At 40.3% G+C, this 27,833-nt stretch overlaps 1 protein-coding gene across 1 annotated transcript in view; it reads right to left on the bottom strand.

The window, feature by feature from the left end:
• Window positions 1-24,301, bottom strand: part of USP53 (ubiquitin specific peptidase 53) — a 34,991-nt gene extending 10,690 nt beyond the window's left edge. Inside the window, exons 1-11 of the mRNA XM_056855890.1 lie at window positions 23,821-24,301; window positions 20,449-20,541; window positions 19,233-19,367; window positions 18,556-18,669; window positions 18,383-18,465; window positions 14,233-14,338; window positions 3,382-3,528; window positions 2,560-2,709; window positions 2,062-2,227; window positions 1,120-1,269; window positions 22-168 (exon numbers count right to left, since the gene is read on the bottom strand). Coding sequence (XP_056711868.1) covers window positions 22-168; window positions 1,120-1,269; window positions 2,062-2,227; window positions 2,560-2,709; window positions 3,382-3,528; window positions 14,233-14,338; window positions 18,383-18,465; window positions 18,556-18,669; window positions 19,233-19,367; window positions 20,449-20,541; window positions 23,821-23,964 — 1,435 coding nt within the window. The 5' untranslated portion in view covers window positions 23,965-24,301. The remainder of the gene's footprint in view (window positions 1-21; window positions 169-1,119; window positions 1,270-2,061; window positions 2,228-2,559; window positions 2,710-3,381; window positions 3,529-14,232; window positions 14,339-18,382; window positions 18,466-18,555; window positions 18,670-19,232; window positions 19,368-20,448; window positions 20,542-23,820) is intronic.
• Window positions 24,302-27,833: the final 3,532 nt, after the last annotated feature.

Here is a 27,833-nt window from a genome sequence, read left to right as displayed (position 1 = left end):
AATTAATAAATTCCAAGTTACCTCTTTGTTTCCCAGCCTCTTTTTTTGATGCTCTGTCTGCATCTTTTCTTAGGGAGGATGAGAAATTTTTCATCTCAGCTACCTTTTGAGCACACTCTCTGGAAATATCCTTTGCTTTTTCCTTGTGCTCATTATACCCCAACTTGCCTGCAAACATAGAAGTCAATATTCATTATAGCCTCAATTGCAAATGTCACCAAGTTTTAAAAAATTTAATTCATTGTGAGGCAGGATTACCCATCCTAGAATGCCCCAGGCCAACATAATGGTGATTGTATAATGTCACTAGCAGAAAGCAGATACACTGGAGTTTGCCTGTTACGTGTCTAGCACACAAGTTACAAAAATACTACATAGAAGGCTCAACTCCCCTCTGTACCCAACTTCTGTAGGGAAGCTTCAAATGTCAGAAAAATATAAACAGATAAAATGATCTGACATACATAATTTACTGTGGATGCTTATCAGCTGGAACCTGATATTAAAGAGCTTGATTATAACAGCACTACTTTTCGTGCTCGTCGTGTCTGTTCATCCCAGTTCTTCGGAATACCCCCTCCACGTGGTCTGCCTGCCTATACATATTATCTAACAACTCCTCGTCTCTGTAGAGCTTTTTGCTTGGCTAGATTGAATGCTAACCCTTCTATGGTAATGCAGGGCAGAATTCTGAATATACCATACTCTGACAGGATCTGCCCTTGCTCTTCTGGCTCTATTGACTCATTAGCCCATGCCCTTTTGGAATGCCGCTTTTACGAGGAACTTCGATAGCACTATATTTCCCCCCTTTTAATATACAAATCCAATGCCTCTGTGACTGACATAATGCCTTTCTTACTAAGTGATAGGGACCCCAAGGGTACATTGTCAGTGGCAAGATTTGTTTCAGTCCTTATATTCCTCCAACACTAGATATATGCTGCTCAAGATCAATTGATCAAGGAGCTTCTAAGGGATAAGAGGAAAGAGGAACCTTCAATAATAAAAAATCCCAGGTGTTACACCAACTTTACAATCATTTGCAGCACTATACTTGATAAATCTTGAAAGTAACAATTTAAGAATTTGCTGCATATATTACACAAACATACATACCTGGCCTACTGACAGTACTTGACTGAATATGGCTCCTAATAAATGGTGGGTTTTCTGGTTGATATTTTTTGTTGCTTTTATGAGTAACAGATTCTCCAAATCCATTCTCTTTTATGTGATCTGACATAGGAAAAGCTGATGTTTCAAATCCTACGAAAAGGGACATCAAACACATTAAGGCCGAAACAGCGTACCCATTTCTAGAATTAAAATTAACTTCTGTCTAGTATATTCAAAGAAAGCGTAAAACACTGTGAATTAATTAAGAGTAAACATGCTGATCAGGAGGTAATACCACAGTACTAGACAAGGATTTAAACCAGATACAGAGAACTAAAAGATTAAAACTGTAGCAAGGTAGTCTTTAATATCAATGACAATGACATTTCCCATATAACCAAAAATTAAGACATTCAACCATTCTAATCATGCAAGACCCTCTTTACAGCCCATCTTCTTCCAACGGGAAGTTTGCTGCTAGCCTTAATCCATCCCCCTCAATTTTTTTTTAATACCTAGGCACTTCTACTATTATCCAATCTGAAACAGTAGCCTCCAGACAGTTTTGTACACCCTCCTCAGTTTTCCTTATTCTCTTCTGTTTAGCATGCCAATAGATGGATACATGTTCCTTTCACTATAGGACTGCTGAAACTATGATGAGTCAACCACTTCCTAGCTTTATCAGTAAGCGGAATGCACCTTCAGACCTGGGCCAACATGTAGCAAGTTTTTCAAACTTGTCACTGCCAGTGAAGTGAATCAGGGCTGGGGATAACTTCTCTACGTTAAGTCTGGTCCATACTATTGGAGGACGAGGACAATCTGAAGGACTACTGGTTCCCATTTCCAAGTAATGATTTAGTGAAACACCAGTAGACTATGTACAGGTTGAAATAATTTCATTTTACTAAATTATTAGTCCATAAACATTTTTATTACCAAGATCTTCTCCATTTCCTGCTTTGTAGTGTGACCAGTGAATTATCTGCCTGGGTGCATCTTCTGTTGATACAGGTGTACCATCTGGGTTCGCATAAAATAGCAGCAATGGTTGAAAATGACACCGAATACATTTGGACACCACATCTTTCCATTTTGTTCCAACCTAAAGTTTTAATTGCAAAAAAGTACATTATAAACCAGGTGATCTATATACATTCAGTGAATCTGAACATGCTATTAAAGCATATATATAATATATTCAAACATGAGAGAAGAAAAGACCAGTTCTACAATGTATTTGTATTTTGTTTTTGCAGTTGAAAAATGATGCCTGCAAATTTCCCCAGCATTTTATAAAAGTAGCAGCCACCCTATTCATCTAACCGCCTTGTCAGAAAGTGTGTGCATCTTATAAAGCTTCAGGTTCATTTGTTCCATCGAAGTCTTAAATATTAAAAAGAAGTCTTTAAAAGGTCACCAAGTAGCCACACTCACCTCTTTCACATTAGCGTCATCAAACAACACCCATTTGCAACTCTTGGTATGAAAAGCAAAGGCACAGTAATGCTTGCTAGCGTAGCAAATCATCCCCACAAGAAAAAGGTCACTATTTTTGGCATGTTCATCAGTAACTCTATAGAACAACTAGGGGGGAGAAAAAAGATTGTTAAGTACGGCAGAGGATAAAAAACCTAAGTTCCATATAAAGAACTCTTAAAGTCTGACCCAGTTCCTTTCTGCAGTCAGAAAAATAGCCACGACCTATACAACTGCTGGGTATTTCATCAATTCATTTAGATTAAATGTCTTCCCTCTTTTACAATTCTTTGCCAGCTTATATATCTATATCTATCTATCTAGTAAATAAGTATATATAGTAAATATACTGGGACATACCAATACATATAATAAATTTAACTTGAGAGCTCTCCGTGGGAGCAATCTTAAGCAGATCTACTCAGAAGTCTTATTTTATTCAGTGGAGTTTACTCCCAGGAAAGTGTTCTTAGGACTGCAGCCCATGTATTTTAGGAGTGACTTCAAGTACAATATTTTTATAACAATACTTCAACATCTGAAGTTTCAGCTTTTCAATTACCACAAAATGCATAATATTAAGGATCAAGTATTAAAGGAGGCAGCGAAGGAATATTACAGGGCTTTATGACAATGGATCACCATTCAGTAGTTCAAGCACTAACTGAAAACAACCAATTAGTAGTCCCTTAACATACAAAGTTCTCAAAAGTTTTAGAAATTATTTTAAAATTGTGAAAAGTACAGATGAATGCTTATACTAAAAGTTGCTTTAAATACCCCTGGAAGATACAGTTGTGTTGCCAGATTACGGATGACATCTTCCGTTAGGTCAGAATGTTCTGAATCCCAGACTAAACCAATTGTGACAATTTCTGGACAGTTCATTAGAACACGACGTATTTTTATTTTTTGGCCGCAGTTACTCTACAAAAAGAAAAAAGAGAAAGACACAAAAGGAGTAGAACATATTTTGAAGATCTTTAAAACTTCGTTATGAATGCATTTGACAGAGGAAGCTGTAGAACACAAAAGACTCAGTTCACCCTTTACTTGAGTTTCTTATTATTTAGGACAGAAATAAACACTAAGCTATCAGTAATTATGCCCTAATTCAGTGGAGTTTCCTGCTGCTACTGTCTGCAATTGATTTCTAGAGAGAGAGGTAGATTTATTACTGTTATTTAGCCCTTTAATCGTTGCTATTTGACAGTCTCTTGAATGCCTCTGCAGCACAGCTAGGCATTGACATAATGGGTAGGGACAACCATTGAAACAAAGGGGTTATTTTTATTATCCAGCAAATTAAAAGGTAACCCAAATTAAAACCTATAAAGATATACATTTGTGTTTTGTAACACTAAATCAGGTTTCATTTAATCAAAATACTTCATCATCTGGCTAAATGTATTAAGTGCCATATTGTTACTTAAGGCAATAAAATTCATCAAAAAGTGACCAATTCATAAACAAATAAGCAATTCATAAACAAAATAAAGTAAAATATATTGAATGAATGAATTTTTACAGCATTAGCCAGAACACCACAGCCATGTTACCACCCTAAAAGAAGTAAGATAATCTCTTTGTCTGGAAAGTATAAAGTTTAAAAATTTAAAATTAAAAGGATTCAAAATCACATGTTTACTAGTTAAAATTAACCAATACCATTCTTAATGTTATTAGTCCTTTCCAAATGGGTCTTAATTGCCGAGGCTGCTTGAGCAAGACAGAAAGAGTCCCCTTCCCATAGAAGAAATTTAAATTCCTCTTCCTTCGTACCGAGCTCCATTGAATTAATAATAGGATAAATCCACTTCTGCTGAATACCATCATAAAAGCTGCACCTGAGAAAGACACGACTAGTATTTTCAACTTCCCCTGCCCCGCAAGGGCATTCCCACTGTGCTCTTGGGAGAGTAAAATATATTTAATATTCCCAAAACTCCCTACACATTTCACCAAGAGGCTTCTTCAGGGGAATATGTAATATGTTGCCAGAGATAGACGAGAAGCAAAAGTAGAAGGTGACAGAAATAGAATCAAAAGTCTAAGTGCAACGTTCCAGCGACTAGCACGTAGAGACAAAGAGACCTATTATAATAACCAGTGTAAAGAAATAGAAGAGAACAACAAAAAAGGAAGAACAAGAGATCTGTTCCACAAGATCCAAGAAATCAAAGGGAAATTTAAAGCACGGTTAGGCATGCTGAAAGATCAGCATGGAAATACATTAACTGAACAGGACAAAATAAAGAAAAGGTGGGAACAATACACTGAAGAACTATACAGAAGAGATGAGAGGATAAAAGATTCTTTCCAAGAAGAATCTTTTGAAGAAGAATCTACAGTTTTAGAAAGTGAAGTGAAAGCTGCATTGAGAGCAATCGGGAGAAACAAATCACCAGGAGCAGATGGGATATCAATAGAGCTATTCCAAGCCACAGAAACAGAGTCCATCAAAATCTTGACAAGAATATGCCAACAGATATGGAAAACAAAACAATGGCCCACAGACTGGAAACAATCCATTTACATTCCAATTCCCAAGAAAGGAGACATCAAAGATTGCAACAACTATCGGACCATTGCATTAATTTCTCATGCAAGTAAAGTGATGCTCAAAATCTTACAGCAAAGGCTGTTACCATATATGGAACGAGAAATGCCTGATGTTCAAGCTGGTTTCAGAAAAGGAAGAGGCACTAGAGACCATATTGCAAATATACGCTGGTTACTGGAGCGTACGAGAGAATTTCAGAAGAAAATCAGCTTGTGTTTCATAGATTACAGCAAAGCTTTTGACTGTGTGGATCATGAAAAGCTATGGCTGGTTTTAAAGGAAATGGGTGTGCCACTACATCTGATCGTTTTGATGTGCAACCTGTACTCTGGACAAGAGGCCTCAGTTAGAACAGAATATGGAGAAACGGAATGGTTTCCAATTGGCAAAGGTGTCAGACAAGGATGTATTTTATCTCCCTATCTCTTCAATCTATATGCAGAACATATAATTAGGAAAGCTGGATTAGATTTAGATGAAGGTGGAGTGAAAATTGGAGGGAGGAACATTAATAATTTGAGATATTCTGATGACACTACATTATTGGCAGAAAATAGTGAAGATTTGAAACAACTACTGCTGAAAGTTAAAAGAGAAAGTGCCAAAGCAGGACTACAGCTGAACATCAAGAAAACAAAAGTAATGACTACAGGAGAATTACACAACTTTAAGGTTGACAATGAAGAAATTGAAATTGTTCAAGACTTTCTATTCCTTGGCTCCACCAAAAGGGAGACTGCAGCCAAGAAATTAGAAGGAGATTGAGACTGGGAAGGGCAGCCATGAAGGAGCTAGAAAAGATTTTGAAGTGTAAGGATGTGACTCTGGTCACCAAGACTAGATTAATTCATGCCATCATATTCCCTATTACTATGTATGGGTGTGAAAGCTGGACAGTGAAGAAAGCTGATAGGAAGAAAATAGATTCCTTTGAAATGTGGTGTTGGAGGAGAGTGTTACGGATTCCATGGACTGCCAAAAAAACAAATCAGTGGGTTATTGATCAAATCAAGCCTGAACTGACCCTAGAAGCTGAAATGACTAAACTGAGGCTGTCGTATTTTGGTCACGTCATGAGACGACAAGAGTCACTGGAAAAGACCGTCATGATAGGAAAAGTTGAGGGCAGTAGGAAAAGAGGAAGACCCAACAAGAGATGGATTGACTCAATAAAGGAAGCCACAGCCTTCAATTTGCAAGATCTGAGCAAGGCTGTCAAAGATAGGACATTTTGGAGGACTTTCATTCATAGGGTCGCCATGAGTCGGAAGCGACTTGACGGCACTTAACACACACACAATTGAATTACTGAGTTTACATAAAGGATGTTACTAAGTTAAAATTATATAAGAAAATAAAACATTATATTAAAAATCAAAATACAGGTTGTACAATACGTTATTATAATTTTCTTATATAATACATATTATATATTACAGATTCCTGTGAAGAAGCCTCTTGGCGAAATGTGTAGGGAATTTATTTTACACCATCGGACTTGGCCTTATTTTTTTTATCGTAGTATAATAGACACCATCACAAAATGATCACCATCATGGAAGGGCTAACCACACAACGAGTGCAACCGAGGGAGGGAAAGTTAAAGAAGTTGGGAGGTTCCAGGCCAAGCAGCTGCTTCTGAATGGGTGCTCACTGCAGATGCTTCCTGGGTTCTTCTAAAGCACTGCCTGCACTAAAGAGATGGAGGAAAAGCTGGGCCCAGCTCTTACGCTTTAGAAAAGAGATGCTGTTTGATTTCAATTTCCAAAGAATGGGGAAAGCTTGTACTCTATGTAGCCACAGAAAGACTGTCAAAGAGACATAAGCCTGTGACCAAACAGGGGACACAGCTCTGGCACACCGGTGTTAGGTAAGCGCTTCACTAATCAGTCAACTGCCAGGATGGAGCAATTCAAAACTGCCTAGTTTTTTTGTTTTGTTTTTATTTAACTTTATTAAGAAACAACAATAGAGAAACACAAAAGAAAAAAATTAATTTACAATTGAGATCCAAAATAAAACAATGTCAAAATTTCTTCACTGAGACTTTTAAACTATACATAGTCGTATCTTCTCAATTTACTTTGACTTCCCAAGCTTATTCTGGTTGATATTCCTCTGTCTCGATTATATCACACATTTTATGAATTACTCTATATTAAAACAATTGTGAATAGAAAAAAACTGTCATAATAAACCAATACCTAAATAAAATTTGTCTTAAGACTCATAAATTTGTGTAGTCCAATCATATTTTCAAACCATATTTTAAGTGGATATAATTTTGAAATGGCATCCATGTTGAGTCAAGGCCAGAGACATAAGCCTGTGACCAAACAGAGGACACAGCTCTGGCACACCGGTGTTAGGTAAGCGCTTCACTAATCAGTCAACTTGCCAGGATGGAGCAATTCAAAACTGCCTAGTTTTTTAAAATTTTCCATTCATCACCCTTTGGATTTTACATTTAAGATTTAAGCAGCAAAAATACACCAGGAAGCACATCAGCAGGTACCGTGGGCCCCCTTGGGCACCACTTTGGGAATCAACAAGTTATATGAAGGCTGAAGGCACTGAGCTACAGAAAGAGAGAGAGGAAGAGAGAAAATGGGACCTTGGCTTACCTGTGAGGGTCCCTTCTCTACTGAGGGAGGAGGACATCTTCAGCAGCGGGTTTTATCATCCTATGCTCAGGGAGGCAGGAGTTAAAAAATCTTCACTTCTCCTTCTCTGGCTAGGAGTGCCCCCTGCTTTCCAGTGTGATAACTTCCCAAGCAGGATAAATTTAGAACATATGAACTACTAAACTTGAGGAACACTGCGAACAGAAAATCAGAACCGGTTAATAACACGGAACTATGAACACATAACAGGGGGAATGAATCGAAGATCATCTCCCAACTATTGGCAACAATTCTTGCTTCAGCTCTGTCGGATCCCTTTCTTCAATTCGTAGCCCTTCATCTTCACCCTGGGTGGGCAAGATGTCCTCCTCCCTCAGTAGAGAAGGGACCCTCACAAGTAAGCCAAGGTCCCATTCTCCAACTGAGCTCAGAGGACATCTTCAGCAGCGCAATCTTCAAAAGCTGTACATCAATGGATGGGTCAAACGTCTGTCACTACGTGTTGAAAAACCCTTCTGCCGAAAGCAGCATCCGACGAGGAGAAGGAATCTATCTTGTAGTGATGAGTGAAGGTGGATAGGCTAGACCAAGTTGCCGCTTTACAGATTTCTTTGACTGAGGCCTGTCTGTCGAATGCCGCCGAAGTAGCAGAACTGCGGACTGAGTGGGCGGTAATCCCAGCTGGCACAAGGATGTTACTGTGTTGATAGCAGAGTTGTATGCATTGCCGAATGCAACGACTGATGGCTATGCTGGACATCTTGCTGCCCGTGTTAGGAGCAGAAACTGAGATGAACAAGGCGTCAGAACGCCTAACGTCTGCCGTCCGACGCAGGTAGATCCATAAGGCCCGTCTCAAGTCCAAACTGTGCCAATCCTTCTCCCTAGGATGGGAAGGGCGTGGGCAAAAAGATGGTAGGCTAATTTCTTGCTGAAGGTGGAATCTTGAATTTACTTTGGGGATGAAGGTCGGATCTGGGCGCAGGACGACCTTGTCCGCGTGGAAAATGCATAACCCCTCTCTGGAGGAGAGAGATCCCAGTTCAGAGACTCTTCTGGCGGAGGTGACTGCCGTAAGAAACAACACCTTCATCCTGAGGAAAGATAAGGACACCTCTCTTAAGGGTTCGAATGGATGCTTTGTTAACACCTGGAGAACTACGTTGAGACGCCAAGTGGGAAACCTGTGGCACACTGGCGGGGACATAGCCGATACCCCTTTCAGGAAAGCGACCACGTGAGGATGTCTGCCGATGGCGAAGCCCCCCAGCTGTGGGATCACAGTAGCTATGGCTGCCACTTGTCGTCTAAGAGTCGATGCTGTGGTGAGAATTCTTTAGTATTAAAAATATTACTAGTTTGTGTTAAGAAAGAACCATTTATAGGCTTTAACTTATAGTTTAAAAATCATATTAAGGCCTGACTATGGCTTTAACTTTAAGCTGCTTCTAGTCTGACCCCATCTTCAAATTAGGGGCTGTGATCTTGGAAAAACTTACATTACTAGGAGATAGGTGCTTGCAATTCCTTTCCGGGACATAAAGAGCCTTTGAACCAGCAACAAAATTACCCGCTAGATTGAGGGAATTTACTTAGGCACACAGGCTTCACAAGCAGACAATTGTCAGGGACTCTTTCAACTAAGTAACATATTAGGAACAGAAAGTTTCAAAGCAAAATACAGCTCCAATTCATGAACAGGCCCAGCTCCGGGGAGCTTGTGAAAAGGGCTGTTGTAAATTCTCTTTCCCATGGTTTAGCCTATAAAACGTCTTGCGAGATCCCTGCTCTTTATCATTCTGGGGAAAGAGATCAGGCTGTAGCCATCTTTCTTTAGACTGATCCAGAGCGCTCTGATTTTATGTCTGTGTGTTTGGTCTGTGTAAGGTTTGTAACTTTAAATAGGTATTGTTTATGCCTTTGCCTTATACTTTCTTGTAAGCTTAATAAATCTGTCTGGTTTACTATCAATGAACGTTTGTGTTCTATGTAAGTTTTCTGATGCATGCTCTATGATTCACTAAGTACATTTCCTGGTCATTGCTTTGGTGAGTAGCAGGCCGGGAAGTCCAAATACAACGAACCAAAGGAGGAAGGAAAAAAATTCCCACCTCAGATGCCTTCAGTGATTTTACCACTCCATCTTGGAGAAATTCCAGTAGTTTTCCCACAGAGATGGACATCGGATCCAGGTGTTTGCGCCCGCACCACTAGGTGAATGCCCTCTAAGAGAAGTTATAGATTCGCTTGGTAGACTCCTTTCTTGCCGCTTGCATGGTGGAAACCACTTCCGCCGAATATCCTAGCGCTAGTAACCGTCGCCTTTCAAGGCCCAGGCAGTTAGTTGCAGCCATGTTGGATCCTGATGTCGTAGAGGACCCTAGTGCAACAGATCTGGAACTGGAGGTAGAGGCCAGGGTTCCTGTTGAGATAGCTCCCTCAGGGTCGAGAACCAAGGTCTTCGGGGCCAGTGCGGGGCGATGAAGATGACCCGAGACCTTTCCTGTCTGACCTTTCGAAGTGCTCCCAGAATGATTGGAAGAGGAGGGAAAGCAAACAGAAGTCCCTGAGGCCATGTCGACTCCAGCGCATCTATCCCTTTGGCTCCTGGATGCTTGAATCTTGCGAAGTACCTTGGAGTTTGGTGGTTGTTTGGAGCGGCGAACAGATCCACCGCTGGACTCTTGAACCTCTTTGTTACCTGCAGAAAGACTTGTCTGTCCAGCGACCATTCCCCCTCATCTATCTGCTGGCGGCTCAGCCAGTCCGCCTGCGTGTTGAGCACCCCTCTGACATGTTCTGCTCGGAGGGAGGCTAGATGGATCTCGGCCCAGCTTAGGATGTTCTCGGCTTCCTTGTGAAGGGAGGAGGAACGAGACCCTCCTTCCTTGTTCAGATGGGCCTTTGCCGCCACGTTGTCCGTTCGAATGAGGACATGTTGATTCTCCAGCAGAGGTTGGAAACGAACTAGTACGTTCTGGATCGCCCTCAGCTCTAGCTTGTTGATATGGAGACGTGTCTCTTCCTTGGTTCACTGGCCTTGAGCCATGTGCTACAGGAGAGTGGCTCCCCACCCTTCCAAGCTGGCGTCCATGAACAGTTGAATGGACTCTGTCTGAAGATAGCTTTGGCCCTTGGCCAAGTTGAGAGACTTGGTCCACCATTTTAGGTTGACCTTTAGTTGGGGAGGAATGTGAAGCGGCGGATTCCTTTTCAGAACAATCTGTGCTTGGTATGGCTTCAAGAACCACTGTAGACCTCTCATGTGGAAACGAGCCCACAGGACGGAGCCGATGCAGGACACCATTAGTCCCTGCAGCTTGACTAGTGTCGATTTTGTCCTCTGGGAGAAAGATCATGCCCCGGACCGTATCTATAATCACCCCCTGTCTGATCGACTGCGTAGGCGTGAGGTTGCTTTTGTTCCTGTTCACCAGGAAGCCGTGCTGTTCTAGGGTCGAGAGCACTGTCTTTGTGCGTTGACTGGAGGGTTGCTTGGATGGCGACATCACCAGGATGTCGTCCAGATAAGGAAAGACATGGATTCCTTCTTCTCTCAGGTGGGCCACTAGAGTCACCAGGACCTTCGTGAACATCCTCAGCGCAGAGGACAGGCCGAACGGGAGAGCCTGGAATTGGTAATGACATCGGTTGTACGAGAACCGCAGGTATTTGCAGCCCTGGGGATGGATCAGAATGTGCATATAGGCTTCTGTTAAATCCACAGAAGTGAGGAACACTTGGGGACGCAGAGCATCTATGATCGAGCGCAGGGTCTCCATCCTGAAACGCTGGAGACGGATGAACCTGTTCATGTGCTTCAGATCTAGAATCGAGCCCCAATCCCCATTTCTCTTGGGCACTGTGAAGAAGTAAGAGTATACCCCTGCGCATTGCTCCGGTAAGGGGACATACTTGATGGCCTTTATGTCCAGAAGGTGCTCTATTGCTTCCCGCGTACGGGTGCGCTTTTCCTGCTTGTAAGAGTGAAAGTTGATGAAGCGATCTGGAGGTATTCTGTGGAACTCCAATTTGTATCCGTCGTGTATAATCTTTGCTACCCAGACGTACGTCCAGGTAGATTCCCAGGTCGTGGCGAAGCATTGGAGTCTTCCGCCCACAGGATACCGAGCGCAGTCATTGCTTACCAGGCTTGTCATTGAACCTGCCAGACTTGTCTTGGGCTTGGTTGAATTGGGATGATTTGTTGAATCTGGATCTCCTGCGAAAGAAGCCTCTTCCAGAGGACCAGCTTCCTCTTCTGTTGTCTGTCCTGGGTCGGGCCAGGGTGTGGGAGGTCCGAAAGGGCTGAAAGGACGAATACGATGATCTGCCTTCCTTCTTTAGGTACTTAGGAAGCGCCTTCTTTTTGTCCTTCATTTCAATAATAATGTCCTCGAGCTTAGAGCCGACTAGACGATTCCCTTCGAAGGGATAGCCCAGGAGGATCTATTTTGACCCGTTGTCCGCTGACCAGGGTCTAAGCCATAGGGCCCGTCGTGTTACTGAGGTTGCTGCTAGCACCCTGGCTGACAAGGTGACCGAGTCCAGAGTGGCATCTGCTAGGAATGTTACCTCCTTGAGGACGCGGTTCAGGCCATCCAACATTTTCCTGTTATCCTGTGGGACCAAATCAATCAATTTACGAGACCACATAACACAAGCCCGAGCCACCAGGGCCGCAGTAGTGGAGGCCTGGATACATGTAGCGGAAGCGTCATGTGCCTTCCTGGCAGCGTGGTCTGCCTTCCTATCTAGCTGGTCTCTGATGCTGCCTGTACCGTCCTCAGAGACTAGGCCTGCAGAGTGCAGATCTGCTATTGGAGCTTCAATTATAGGCACTTGCAGAAGCTTCGCTCCCCTGGGTTCCAGGGAATAAAGTTTCTTTACGAAGGCAGGGAACTGTCTGCCTGACAGGGGCCTTTCCCACTCAGCCCTTACTAGGTCTTCAAAGTATTCTGGGAAAGGGACAGAACATAATTGGGGCCTCAGCCTGGCAAAAAATTCCTTGGTGCCCCTGAATGTGGATTTGCTCTTAGCCGCCTCATTCTGCTCGTCTTCATGTAAGTCTAAAGTTGCCATGACCTTGGAAAGAAGGGCCTGGTAATCCTCCCCTGCGAAGAGAAGAGACTGCTGATCTTGGGGAATAACTTCCTCCCCCCCCCATCTTTTCCTGAGGAGAATTCGCCCTCCTCTCTTCCACTTCCCTCCGAATCTGGCGGGGAAGCCCTGGACCTTCTATGGGGGGGGCGGGGGAGAAGTTTTCTTAGCCGCCTTGGAAGAACCAGCACGGCTAAAGTCTCTGGTACAACTCCCCTTCTCATGCCTAGAACGGGTTGATACGGAGGTCCCGGGAGAAGAGGCTCTGGAGCTGGCGATTTCCCTGAGGGACAACTCCCCGGCTTGGGCAAATTCCTCCCTGAGGGCTTGCCACATGAGGTCTATCATGGCCCGATTACCCGCACCTCCCACAGAGCAGGGGAACGGAGGGGTTGAGGGATTACCGGACCCGGCCGTTGATTCGCCTCCTGCGCCATTCCCTCGGCAGGCTCCTAAAGTGCCGGGATCCGACTCACTCTCGTTGCCCCCCTTGGGCCGAACGGGGAGTTGCGGCGGCCATTTTGCCCTCACACGCCTTTTTGGCGCCGCTTTTCGGCGCCTCTTTTCTTGTTCGCCCGCCCACTCTCCCTGCGGGTCTTTGAAGCCGCCACGAGCGATCTGCGCGGCGAAAGGAGTCCAGAGACCTGTTCCTCGTCTCCGGACATGAGTTCCTCTGGGTTCTCCTCTCTACCAGCCCCATTCTTCTCAGCGCCGAAGCGGGGAGGGGGTGGGTGGGAAGGGAGAGACACACGACACACCTAGCCTTAACGCCGTGATCGGGCAAGAGGAACAGGGGTAATCAACGCGGGAGGTAAGTAACAAACACGAGGAAATAAATAAATTAGGAATAAGGTATACAAAACGGAGGTATAAGTAAGCTGGCTAAAGAGCTGGCTAATAGACCTGCTGCTCCCTCTAAGGCAGGAGAAAAACTGGAAAGCAGGGGGCGCTCCTAGCCCAGAGAAGGAGAAGTGAAGATTTTTTAACTCCTGCCTCCGAGCATAGGACGATAAAACCCGCTGCTGAAGATGTCCTCCGAGCTCAGTTGGAGAATAAGTGTTGCTTATGAACTCTTCTAAGAAGCAAACCCATCTCTCCCCAAGGGTCTTGCCCTGCCTCTGCACTCTGAGCGCACTAACCTAATGCAGCTGCGATCTTTAGATTTAAAAACAAATTGTAGTAAGTTACATAGCTGTAGTAAGTTACATAGCTGTGTAAAGTTAAGAAGAAACTAATCAGATCCCTTTTTCAACAAAAAAAATAAATGTTACGTGTCATCACTTTCACAGGAAATTTCAAGCCTTGCCCAACAGAAAGACTCTTTTTTAAAAAAAGGTAACTTACAGGACAGTTTCTGAAGTCATCAGTAGTATTTGCAGCCTGAAGCAGTTCTGCAAACATTTCAGGCTTGAGTCGCTCGTGTCTTTCCAGCATCCTATCAACCTCATTGCTGCAAAGAAGAATCAGTAAAATTTCAACTCAGAAAATATTACTACTACAATAAATAGTGTTCAATCTATTTTGACCCAGTGCTTTCCATCAATTCCTACGAAATGTAATTAAGACAAGAAACACTAAACCAATATTTAGGAATAACTATTGATTCACCTGACAAATTCAGTTATCCCTAGAGCCTTGAAATGATATGCTAATACAAGGATTATAAAATAAAGTAAACCGGGTTTTGCATGTGACAATTAATTAAACATAGCTCGAATTTTGTATCTCAGATGCAAGAGTAATCTAGTGCTTACCCTCTGAAGTTAAGTGAGGGACTACGGTATCTATCTAGCACATTTTTATCCCACCCTTTCTCCAAGGAGCTTTCTCTTCCACATTTTATCTGCACAGCCACAAGGTCATAAGAACATAAGAAAAAACATGCTGAATCAGACCAAGGCCCATCAAGTCCAGCAGTCTGTTCACACAGTGGCCAACCAGGTGCCTCTAAGGAAGCCCACAAACAAGACGACTGCAGCAGCATCCTGCCTGTGTTCCACAGCAGCTAAAATGAGCTCTCCTCTCTTTTCATCTGCCACACCAGACTATGGATGAACCCAGTGTTTGAATGCATAAATAATTCCATTAGCTCAGCTAAGGTACAATAGGCCTATCTGTTCCTTCTTTTCTATATATCAGTAACACCATGATTCTGGGAATAAAATGATTCTTCAAGGACATAAATATTGATATGTGCAACCACAAATCTCAGGATGGACCATCTTGGATCTAGAAACTTCAGCACTCCTATTAGTTATTTATTACTTTCATTTATATCCACCATACTCGCTGGGATCCAAAGTGGATTAGTCAATCAGTAAGTACAAAATATGATAACATTTTAATCCAACAGCAAAGATTTCTAGTAAGATAAAATAATGTAGTTGGGCTGAAATTCTAGAACAGGGGAAAGAAAAGCAAAAAACAGAACGCATACAAACCTCTCTGTTTCAGACAAGACGATCACTGTAGGAAAGACTTTACCACTGATAAAAGTCACCTCCTGACCTGAACCATGTCCTAGTGGTTTTTATGTTTCATCCTGACTGACTTAAGCTGGATTTGCACCTAGCTCAACAGCAGCATCACTTCCCCTGTGAAGTGAGACTAACCTGGTTTCTTCCTGTATCTACTTTCATGGTGGGATTGTCTGTGTATGTTAGCACGATGACTAGTAATATAATCCTAGAAGGTCAAGAGGAAGAGAAATACTGTTCAAAGCTCCAGCCAATTGATATGCTTCCTAGATTTTAATGGGCTATATATCCCCTGAATGGACACCTTTTCACAATGGGCTGCCCAGCCTGAGAGATGAACATTTGCAATCATCAAGATCCTCTTGGTTCTTTTGTCAGTATGTCCAGACTCAGTCATCAGTCCAGTGATTCATGCACCTGGAGAGCTACTGACTTGCTGATCTTCAGCATGACTTTGAAATTGAAGCCTTACTATCTAGAGCACAGTCTTGCCTATAGCAGCACTTCTATGCCATGCACAAGATCCCTGTGTCCAGTGGTTTTGTTCCTGCAAATGCAAGTTACTGTGACCTGCAGGAGTGCAAGTGAGCCAGAGGGGGTGTTCTGTGTGGAGCTAATACATTACACCCTTCTAAAAGACAATGCTCAGTTTCATATGAGTGAACTATTGCCTTGAATGTAGTTGGCTCTTTGCCTCAATTCCAAGTCTTGGATCTATAAGCTGTCTGCTAGACATCCCTCAGGCCTGACTCCAGGAATGAGCTCTCAATTACCAAGATACAGCTAAATATGTACCAGTTTGGGCCTGCCAAGATTTTGTCAGAGAACTTCCAAAAAGCTTAGCCCCCAAGCTTCATGCACTAAGTAATTTTAAAAAGTTTATTATGAGAACAGGAGAGCCCTACTACATTAAAACAAAATTACAGGTGCAATACCATCCTGTTCCCCATAGTGGCAAACTAGATCCATTTGGGAGTTCAAAGGGGGGAAATGCATCTTTCATGTTGTCTTCAAGAAGTGGCGCTCAGTGGCATATTGATTCTGAACATGGAGGCTGCAACTGGCCATCAACATTTTCATAAGGCAAAAGCCTCCAAACACCTATGCCAAAGTTCTCCTTGTTATTATACTGGATGTTAAGGCCCTTACCTGGAGTGCATCCAATGTAGAAGCCACAATGAAGACTGCTATTAATGCCAATTTGCATTGCTCTTTCAGCAAGGCTTGGTCTGGGGCCAAAGTTGGTTAGCCTACATACAGGGAACTAGGGCAAAGATATGAGGTGACCACAGGAATATGTTATGCTGTTACACCAACCTCAACATTTCTCTAAGAGCTCCTTCTCCCTACCACTTGGACTCATTATCTAGATATACACCTGACTACAAGAACAACACTGTGGCATAAAGCTTAGGAACAGATAAACAAGCCCCTAATATGCTTAGAAAAATGACAGAACTGGCACGTTAATTCAGTTTTATGGGATAAGAACATTCTATGTCCCAAGCTGTTTGAATGCAAGGAAGAGAATTTCTGAAGAGGGAAGGACTGTAGTAGAAAAGATGGCAACCCTTTCAGACAAAGATAGGAAATTCCTAATTTGTTACCTAGGAAGACAGTTCTAAGTGCCTAACAATTTTCTCAAAGCTTGAAGGGGGGTTGCCACCGCTGCTGTTGAGCTTCCTTTTGCTCAGATTAAGAAAATTCTCTGACCTCCTTGACCTGGAAGCCTCAGCCACTTCCACCCGATTCCCCATACTACTACTATAACATCAGAGGGGAGAGGAGTGCGAAGGAAAAGCTTCAGTTCTCTGGTCGGTAACTTGGAGAATAGCTGACTAGCTGCTAGAAGGGCCTACCCTTATCAGGATAAAGAATAGAAACACAGGCCTGGAAAAGACAGTGTTTCTAATAACGTTCTCCTATTCCATTGATGCAGGCCCAGCTACAGGCCCCCAAAGAATAGGGAGCGAAGTCGCAACTGCTCCACGTGATGTCTTTTGCCCCAGTCGGAAGCCCTGTACTTATGACAATAACAGCAAAATCAACTTGTCTGATGAGGACTGTAAGAAGAAGCTCCTCCCAGTATAGCTTCATGATCATTTTGTTTTCTCTTTTGCCCTTCTGGACCACTAAACTTCTCATATGGGTCAAGGATGAGCCACGTTCCTCTCTTTGGGGATCTCAGGCCCACAGAAAAAATGGGATATGAAAGGGAACCTATAGCCCAGATATCGTCTGTCCTTATTTTGGCTAGAAAAACAAGTTATCTGGAAAATTCAATGCACAAGATATTCAAATAGATACTTGCTCAGTTGCTGTCTGAATGCTAAGTGCTAACTGGGCACGATGAGAGCAATCAATGGCAGAAACGGGCAGTCTGATCTGGAGAAGAGCACTGCTTTCAAAGCAGAACGTCCTTGAGGAACAAGTATTGAACTGAATGTGAAGGAGTTTTCCTAATGTTTTCCCTCTTTGAGGTCAGCTCAAATGTGACAGAGTTGCATTTGCCTTCCCTACGCCATCTACATCAGATAGGAGTGTAATAGAGTGATATAAATGTGAAACTAGGTGAACTTGGGCGATTCAGCAACTTTCTGCCTAAAAGGCTGTCATAAGGACAAAGGTGTGGGGAAAGGGAAAGAAACAATATTGTTAATATGCAATAACCTCACATTGGAGATAATCTTTTCCCTCCTTGGATGTTTGCCAATGTCAGCTATGACATAATTCCATATCTTCCTCCACCTAACACTTCCCGTGAATTCTTAACCAACCAGAGACCTTGCAACTTTGTAACAGTACATAGTATAACATAGGAAAAAATATTATAATGAATATTTAAACTTCGACAATTTATTATTTATCATCTGGTACTCCAAGAATACTAATTTTGGTATACAGGAGATCCTCACAGAGCAACAATGTAGACAAGAGCCTCCTGATCACATCACTTTAGTGTTCCTCAGTTTTGAGTTTTTAGCAACAAGACAAAAACATACAGAAGAGTCTCTTACCACAAGGCTGTTGTTGAAATATAGCGCACAAATTCTGTGAAAGGCAAAGGATCTGAAGATGCCCCACAACTGCGACACACACACTACACAAAAGAAAAAAAAGTAAAAGTTTTAAACTTTTAGTTTTAGAATCCTGGAAATAAAGTAATATAGAGGATTTTAAAATGCCTAACCTGTTCATAAAGCGTCATAGCAAACTTCTGATGAGTAATGCAGGATTTAGAAGTGCACATGTCTGTTTCACTGCTTGGCACTATGTGATAGTGAATCCTCTCAAGTATATTTTCCTAAACAAAACAATGATACAACACACGTCGTTTGCCATGAAGATTACCATTACACTCAACTGTGGTTAAGATTCAGTGAATAATTCAGCTCACACAATGATTGTTTTACATTTAATGCTGGCAATAAATTAACAAGTAAAACTTTAAGAGACACTGTCCTTCAGTGTTACTACTCTGAAGATGCCTGCCACAGTTGCTGGCGAAACGTCAGGAAAGAAAATTCCAAGACCACGGTTACACAGCCCGGATAACCTACAAGAACCAATCTAAGAGCCACATTTGTCCACAGATTTTAAAAACCCAAATTAAAAAAAGTATTATTACATGGTTTTTGTTTTTAGATATTTTATAGGAGTCCCTTAATGTGCTTTTTAAAAACTTCAGAAGATGACTTTACAATAATTATTGATCCTTATCATAATAGTCCTGCACAATAAGTTAAAATATTTCACTGACAGGAGATCTGAACGTGGCTCTAGTATTTCCAGCACAAACACCACAGCGAACACACAGTAAAGCCAAACTTCTTAAATAAAAATCTTACTAGGAATAAGTGTACTTACAAAACATTCTGCTGCATCATCCATGAACCCAAGTTGAAAACGCTGTTCATCTTTAAAACTTTCAGCCAAGGCATGCCTCATATGATTTGATGGCAGTGCCTTTTCTCGACTGTGTTGGAACTGTGCAAATATTGCCTGGAAATAAACAGTACGGTTAGTGAATATTTGAATATGTTCACTGTTCAGTAGGAGGGAGTGAAAAGGATGCAGAATTGCCCATAATTGAATTCCCTAGAATAGCAATTTAGGGAAGACGTGAAATCAGCTCCACCCACCCCTATAGTATTCATTTGCTGGCAGGAAGCTAAAGTAGTAGAAAGTGAAAAATGTTTCAGGTAAGGCAAAGCAAAATGTATGTTACACTACAATCCACAAAAGTTTTGACTGCATCAAGCTGATGGTATACTTCAGTAGATTTATATTTTAAGAATACACACTTCATTTTGAATTTTTACTCAGTTTGCTCAGCTTTGTTACACAGCATGATATGAGTTTTAAAAATAGGATAAGTTGTAGCCTGAACACAGCTTACACACATCATATACATTCTTTCCTACATCCATCAAAGAAAGAAGAAGCACACAGCCATAATAGTGGTTTAGAGAAAAGTGGTTTAGAGAAAAGACCTACATTCTGACTTGCCCAGAAAAAGTGCTATATCCAAAAAAACAGCAACATTCTATCCAGGTAATGAAGGAAGCAGCAAATGGAATTTGATCAATTTGCGAGGCTATGAGTAATTTTTAATTCCCAACTGGGGAATTTATACATATGAAGGTTGGAATCTCAGCCCAAACACACCTAAGATCCAACCAAGAACAATTATACTGTTTCCTCACTGATAATCTATATTCCAATGCTGTTATAACTCTTAAAGATCTTCAATACAAAAAACCTGTCAACAAATGTTATTTTATAAAGCAAAGCTTTGCATTGAGTTCAAGGTTCATGTGTATAAGGCTCCTGTCAACTTAGACTTCTTATAAAATTATTACTGTGTTTTCATTGTTAGTAGTAAAAGGTTCTTTATAAAACCAAAGATATTTTCATCTATTAGCAGCATAAAATCAGGATATTCACTTAATGTCAGAAAAAAATTACTGGCCAGAGCCTTTTAGACTGACAAAATTAGTTCTCATATTACATCAAATAGATTAATACAGCGAAATTATATTATCTACTTGATGTAGTTTGAACTGAAATACTGTATGTCTACCTTTAAAGCACAAAATATGCAGGCATCTCCCTGACAAACATGTCCTGTGAGACCTCTCATGCTTCGTCGGAATATGTCAAGTTGCCACAAAACCTGCAAGAAAAATAAAGGAGGAAACTTCAGTTTCTTTACCAAAATATTTTTCCATCTTAAAAACTTGAAGCCCTACAATAATCTGATAACTGGCATACAATGAAAACACTGAGTACTAGAAGATTTTCTAGTTTGGCAGTGGTTTAGAGAAAAGACTAAATATTAAATGTTGAACACTTAAATGTAAGTGACATTTGGAAAGCTTTATAAAACACATTTATAAGCAAGTCATCATCAGTTTGGTGGATCCTAACCATGTTTTCCACTGTTGGAAGTTACTTCTGACAGAAAAAGGGTGGGTAGTTTTGTTGATTCTCTCCTTCCTTTCCAGATCCTCAATTTACTCCTGTCAGCATGAATTTAGAGGGTACAACAGGCTGCATTAGAAGGACGGAGGTGGGGAAGTTTGCTTATGTAAGCAAAACTCTGCATGCACTTGACAGGATCTAAGTCAATCTTTATCACTCCATCTCTTCTACATTCCTGCTCAACCCATTATTAAAGGGAAAAAAAACCAGGTAAATGTAAAAAAAAAAAGGTGGCGAGGGATGACTTACTTAATAGTTGTTTTAGGCTTTTCTTGATATTTAACAAGGAGTAAGATCACTTATCTATAGTATGGAATACCTTGGGTAATGCATTTTAATTAATCCAGTAGCTGACAGCATTAGTTGCCATAAGATTTACAAAATGTATGTTGTATCCACAAAGTTTAAGTCACGCAGAAGAAAATTCACAGGCAACTATTGTTAGAGGGGGGGAAACAATGGGATATGATTCTTGCATCTTAGCAGCTTGAAGAACAAATGCTATGATTTAAAAGATCAGAATTTCACTGAAATAATGAAGCTTCCTTGTCCAATGAAAATAAAGTGTGTGAAATTTGTATAAAAAGAGTGGAAATGGATGTATGCGGTGGTAAGAATCAGCAGAATCCAACTGAATAAACAAGCAGCAATAAATGAGTTTGAATCCAATACATACCATTCATTTGCAAGAGAGGCACATGTGCCACCACACAGTCTTGCCTGGTTGTACTGCAGTGGTTTCAACAAACTATAGTTCAAGTTAACACATCAGTTTAAGTTCAGCTGCTGAACAACAGGAAGTTCTGGCTACACATGTAGTTCTCCCTCAAGAGCACATGCCATATCTTTGTACCTAGGAGATTCCCTTTAAATCAGTACTAGAATGGTTACAAAACTGAAGACTTCCCAATTTTAAAGAACCAGCAGTTTGTTGCAATAGCTGGTTGGAAACAGTTACATTTCTTAAAGCATCTACAGTTTCTTTCAAATTTGGAGGTTTTCCTTTCCTTTATCCTTAGAAGCTCCTTGACCCATTGATCTTGAGCAGCATATATCTAATGTTTGAGGGATATAAGGACTGAAACAAATCTTGCCACTGACAATGTAGCCTTGGGATCCCTATCACTTAGTAAAAAAGGCATTATGTCAGACACAGAGACATTAGATTTATATGTTAAAAGGGGAGATATATAACATGATCGAAGTTCCTCATAAAAGTGGCATTCCAAAAGGGCATGAGCTAATGAATCAATAGAGCCAGAAGAGCAAGGACAGGTCCTGTCTGGGTATGGTATATTCAAATATACCATAGAGGGGTTAGCATAACCATAGAGGGGTTAGCATTCAGTCTAGCTAAACAAAAGGCTCTAGAAAGACAAGGAGTTGTCAAATAATAAGTATAAGCAGGCAAACCATGTGGTGGTGGTATTCCGAAGAACTGGGATGAACAAACACGGCGAGCACGAAAAGTAGTGCTGTTATACTCAAGCTCTTTAATGCATTTGGAGGTTTTCAGTATTGGCTCTTCAAGCAGTCAAAGGAAAAGGAGCATACAAACCTGAAGACTTCCTGGCTCGCTATCAAAATAAACTGGAGTTTGCTCTTGACAACTTAATACAGACATTGTGCAGCCCTTCATAAATTGCTTATTTAGAAAAATATTATGCCGCCTCTCCAGGGAACCCGCAGGAGGTGGCTTATAGAACATAATAAAAACATAAATCATTAAAATTGTTAATCAAGCCCCAGCAAGAGCATGAAAACATAAATGAGCGCGTACACTAAAGGACATTCAAAGAGGAGAATTTGGGATATCCTGCATCAGGAAATGCCATAACCACCAAGTCAGTCATTAATAAGTTTAACATGTAACTTTAACACACTGTACTTTACCATTTGTACCAAAATACATGAAAACATAACATATTTGTATGTATCATTGACAACCACCATCCATCCCAAAACAGGTGTTAATCAGAACTGAATTGTTAGTAAAATATTTTTTGAGCACAGAAGGTCAAATGTATCATTCCTGTAGACCTCAACCTTTTTAATGGCTGGGAGACAGGTGATGGGAAAAATCTGTCAAAATTAAAGCAATCAATAGGGTTTTTTTAAAGCCACTTTTTGGGTAAGAGAACCCAATATGAGATTTCACATTAGTGTCAAAAATGATATATATAATAGAAAATCAAGATGGACTTTTGTAAGAATAAAAGTCTCAACAAGTGGGCACTATTTGTAATGCAATGGAATAATAAATTCAAAGATGAAATACAAGTCTGTGATCTTTTCATTAGAAACTTTGATTGTGTAGATATATACTAAGGTTGGTAAAATATATTACCGTAAATTACAATACTGAAATTGACTTTGTTATGACCATATTATGAGGAGAAAGTAAGTACTGCTGTATTTGTACTACTCTCACCCTATTTTACTTTCAAGTTAATATTGTTGTTCCCGGGGGGGGGGGGGGAGGAGAACACCCTATACTTAGCAGAAGTGGAGAGAAGTAGGTTAAACCTTTTCCCCTTGTTTTGTTTTTCTATGGTATAGTAGCCCTAATGTATTTGAAGCTTTTATTGATTTATATAATAAATACTAAAATAAAAAAAATGCTTAGCACTGTTCCACTGGGCTTGACAATTGAACACAAATTCATCTTAGTGGATAAATATGATAAAACAATTGTTAGGTCTTCCAGTATGGTTTCCATGGCCTTTTAGTTTATTTTATGAGAAAAACAAAATATTTGCTGCAGTGTTGGCCACATATATTTGCAAGCAGGTTTTGCACGTAAAATTTTAAAAATATTTTCAGTCTAAATATAAGATCGGGGTCTTCACTGACATTACAAAAAATATTATAGAAAGCCTTTGCCCATTAAAATACAAGCCACTTTAATTACACATGGCTTTCCATATTTTTTGCATTATAAATAAAATATGAAAAATATAATCTTTCTTACCTGAACAGCACTGTTAAGAAAGCAACTATTTTGTCCTGGTTCATTTAACAAGCCTTTGGTAGGAGCAAGAGACATCACGCTTCCAGGTTGATATACTTTTCCAAGATTCCCTCCAGGTTTTCTCAAGAACTTTACCCAAGCCATTATTTACAAAACAAGTGTATAGTTACAAAGATTAAGGATTCTGAGCAGAGCAAGGCAAATAAAAACTTCTGACAATTGCCTTAAAATTAGGGCATTCTGTTCAGACAGTGTTGCAGCTCTTCAGACCCCAGTATGTCAATTCTGCTTCTCCTGTTTGAGAATCGTTTTGGGTTTTTTTAAATCTTCGATTAAATTAAAATATACTTCAGGAACCAGAATTCGTGTTCACAGTCTTCAAAGCATTTCACTTTTCCTTCTATTTAGTGCAAATCATTCTTTCGAAGAGTATTTTTAAATAAAATAGCTGATACATAGCAAAAATAGACGTTCTTGGTGAATATTACAGTCACTCTTTCATGCCAATGTTGTCCTCATCAGTTCTGAAAATAAATCACATTTCTTTGTGTAGTTTGTAAAAGTAATTCCACTGTGGAAACTTCTTTTGGAGTCTAAAAAAGGGAAGTGAAAAAAAATTAATAAGAATTTCAAAGTGACACTTGTTTTAACTATATAACTAAGATTCAAAAGCAAATATGGAACATAGATGGGTGACAGTTACCATACTAACTGCTTGGGGTGTTGTCTGAATAGTCTTATTAGATTGCTGAAGATCAAAAGACTATTAACATTTTAACTTGCTATGGCCATTTTATGATTTGACCATTTGGAATTACTGATCCCTTGATTCAGAAGCGTGTACCTCCCCCCCTTTGACAATATATCTATTACCAATAGTTGTTCACTGAACCCCAATAAAAATTCACCAACAGAACATTTTAAAAACAAAGTTGAAGAATTCTCAAAGGACTAGCTGTAGGCCCATACACTGCAACCAATGGCCTTCAGCAGCAGACCCTATGGCTTACAGGAATGACTGATGGTCCCTGAAACTATTACCACCAGGAAACCAAGAGAAACAAGCCAACCCTACTCTCAGTTACCCAGAAGCATTAAAAGGGAGAACCTATCCTTGGCCATGTTTTGCAAAAAGGAAAGAAACATTCATTTAGGTTGCATAACACCCTATAAAAAACATCCTTCTATCTGCCATCTTAATGCCCTGTATGGGACAGCAATTTCAATTATAAGCAGAAAATGCCTACCCATACCTGGTGAAGAGGGCAAGCATTACGGAACTGAGTAGATAATAAGATGTGCTTTCCCTTCTATGCCCTTGGTAGGAAAGAGAAAAAACCCTGACTGCCTGAAAAGTCTGGTTTCTTCTGCATTTTATGGAATGGGGGAAATGAAATTCATCATCTGATTACAAGTTAGGGGGGGTAATGAGCAAGTTCAGGTTCAATTTATTACAAGTAATGGTTTAAAAGTTATGAACAAATTATTAGTGATATGCTGATAAGTTGCTCATTTAGCTACCCTTACAATTCTCATGTTTAACCAAAATGGTACATAGGCAGTAAGGCCAACAGACAAAATGGAAATAGAGGAATAGCTTCCCCCCAAAAAAGACTTCTTTGCTATTAATTTATAATTATTTATACTCTGTCTTTCTCACTGAGACTCGAGGTAGATTACACAGTGTAAGTCAATGCAAACAATCAGATAAGCAATATCATATGACAAAGATTACAGCAATCTCAAAGAAAGAATAGCATATTAGATATCTTAACGCAGAAAACAGTACCACATAAACATAAAAGCAATACAGTTGGAATATGATAATACATGTAGGAAACAGATAATACATACTATACACAGTGGTATAGTTTACAGTCCGGTTCCCTTCATTAAAGCACATTCCTGTGTCATTTCCTACAACTTGGTTACATTACAATAGACATTATACACCAAATTAACCAAGTTCCCATGCTATGCATTCTGAACAACTGCACATTTTTGTACTTCTGGAATCAAATTAAGACAAATTACTGTGTGTGGTTGTTATAATCCCAGAAACATCTTATTTTATTTTAATTAATAAATGGAAAAACTAAATGTGGAAGTATTCATTTTACTGTTTGTAGGCAGTGTTACATGGGTGGTCTAGAAATAAAAATCCTGCATGTACTTAGCAAACCGATAATTACAGAAATGTCTACAAGTATGTGCAAGCTTAACATCTTACAAGACCTCCACAGTTTTACTGCTTGATCTCTGGCAATAAACAGTACTTAAAACACATACTAATATTTAAAACATTTGGGACAAACAGATCCAACAAGTGATGTAATAATAAATACAACCGTCAAACTTCAACAGGGATTAAAGTTTAAACAGAATCAACAGAGAAACACACAAAAGTAGCCAGAAAAACAATTTGGCAATACTAAACTATAACAGAGCTAGATCTGCATCCAGTTAGCACCTTAGGGACCAACAAGATTTTTGAGGTATAATCTTTCAAGAGTCAAGGCTCCCTTTGTGGGAATGTAGGTACCTGAGCCCTTAAATCCTACTCAGAAGGTGGGAGGGGTGTTGCAAAGAAGGGCATCAGGATGCAAATGTACAGTGTAAAATGTAAATCAGCTTGATTAGAGTAGGCGAGATGCTTAGGGGCCGAAAAATAGGATCTGTAGTTAGATAAGAATTTTATGTCCCTCAAGTTCAGAAATCTCACATTTTCTGTTTGAGAAGTTTCAAAGGGAGATTACAACACAAGATTCCTGGATTTGAGTTCATTCATACATTCGAAACAATGCCCCCCCCCCCCAGGGCTGAACAGGGACATAGGGTTCTTATCTCACAACATAATGTTTTGTTGTACTACATTTCAAATATATGTGCATAAAGTTCTTGTAATTGCTTGTTTACCTGTAAATTTAACTTTTACACCGTTCAATGGTTATGGATCAATTCATTTCTTAACCAGCTGCTTTCTATATTGGCTCCAATATTTCATTAAATGGAGCTTTCTAAAGCAATAAGAGAATTCTGAGAAACTGAGAAGTCAGACTACAGTTAGAGGTTAGCTGTTTGTTGTGGTGATGGCAACCAGGTTATCCCCATATTCTCAACAAGGCCCTTCATGATTTAGGGCAGATATCTACAGGACAGGCTCTCTCAACATGCTCTGCTAGGATTACTTTGATTATGTGACTGAACCTTATGAAGATGCTACCCTGCACTTGGGTAAAATAGACAATGGACCATACTTAGGCAGATAAGAGCCACTACAGATGATGCTCATCTGAGGAGGTCAGGAAAGTTCTCACAGTATTATCTTTACTCATTTTTATAATAGGGAATAAGACTGTTCCTTGAGTATATCACACTATTACATTATCCAGTTTTGAAATTCATCTATGGGCCCAGCAATGTCAGCCATACTATCTCAGGTTCATACTCCTGTTCATTTTCTAATGTGATTTATGCTATCACACACCAACAATGCCCTTCCACCCTCTACATTGGACAAGTCCCTGTGACAAAGATTAAAAGTCTGACATCAGAAACCACAACATTCAGAAACCAGTGGGGGAACATTTTAACCTTCTAAGACATTCAGTTGCTGATTTAAGAGTAGCAGTTCTCTTGGTTTTACAAAGGGATTTCAAAGGGAGATTAGAAAGAGAGACTGCTGAATAACAACTAATAATGAAGCACAAGATATGCATTTTCCTGGACTTAATAGATTCTTGTCTCATTACCAATGCTAATTTCTCCATGCCTACTACCCTCTGCATATCATACTAATCCAATCAAGCCTGCTAATGTCATTTACTTGCTTTTGACATTTACATTGCTACTGTGTGTCTAATTCACTCATCTCTACTTAAGGATAGACAGAATCACATTCTAGCTGTATCTGAATAAGTGAGCTGTGGCTCACAAAAACTCATACCCTGCCAGAAATTGTTAGTCTTTAAAGTGCTACTGGACTCTTGCTCTTTTCTACTGCTAGTGACAGA

The sequence above is a fragment of the Euleptes europaea genome, chromosome 9 (genome assembly GCF_029931775.1).
Source record: "Euleptes europaea isolate rEulEur1 chromosome 9, rEulEur1.hap1, whole genome shotgun sequence".
Lineage (NCBI taxonomy): Eukaryota > Metazoa > Chordata > Lepidosauria > Squamata > Sphaerodactylidae > Euleptes > Euleptes europaea.
This window is presented reverse-complemented; position numbering and strand designations above follow the sequence as displayed.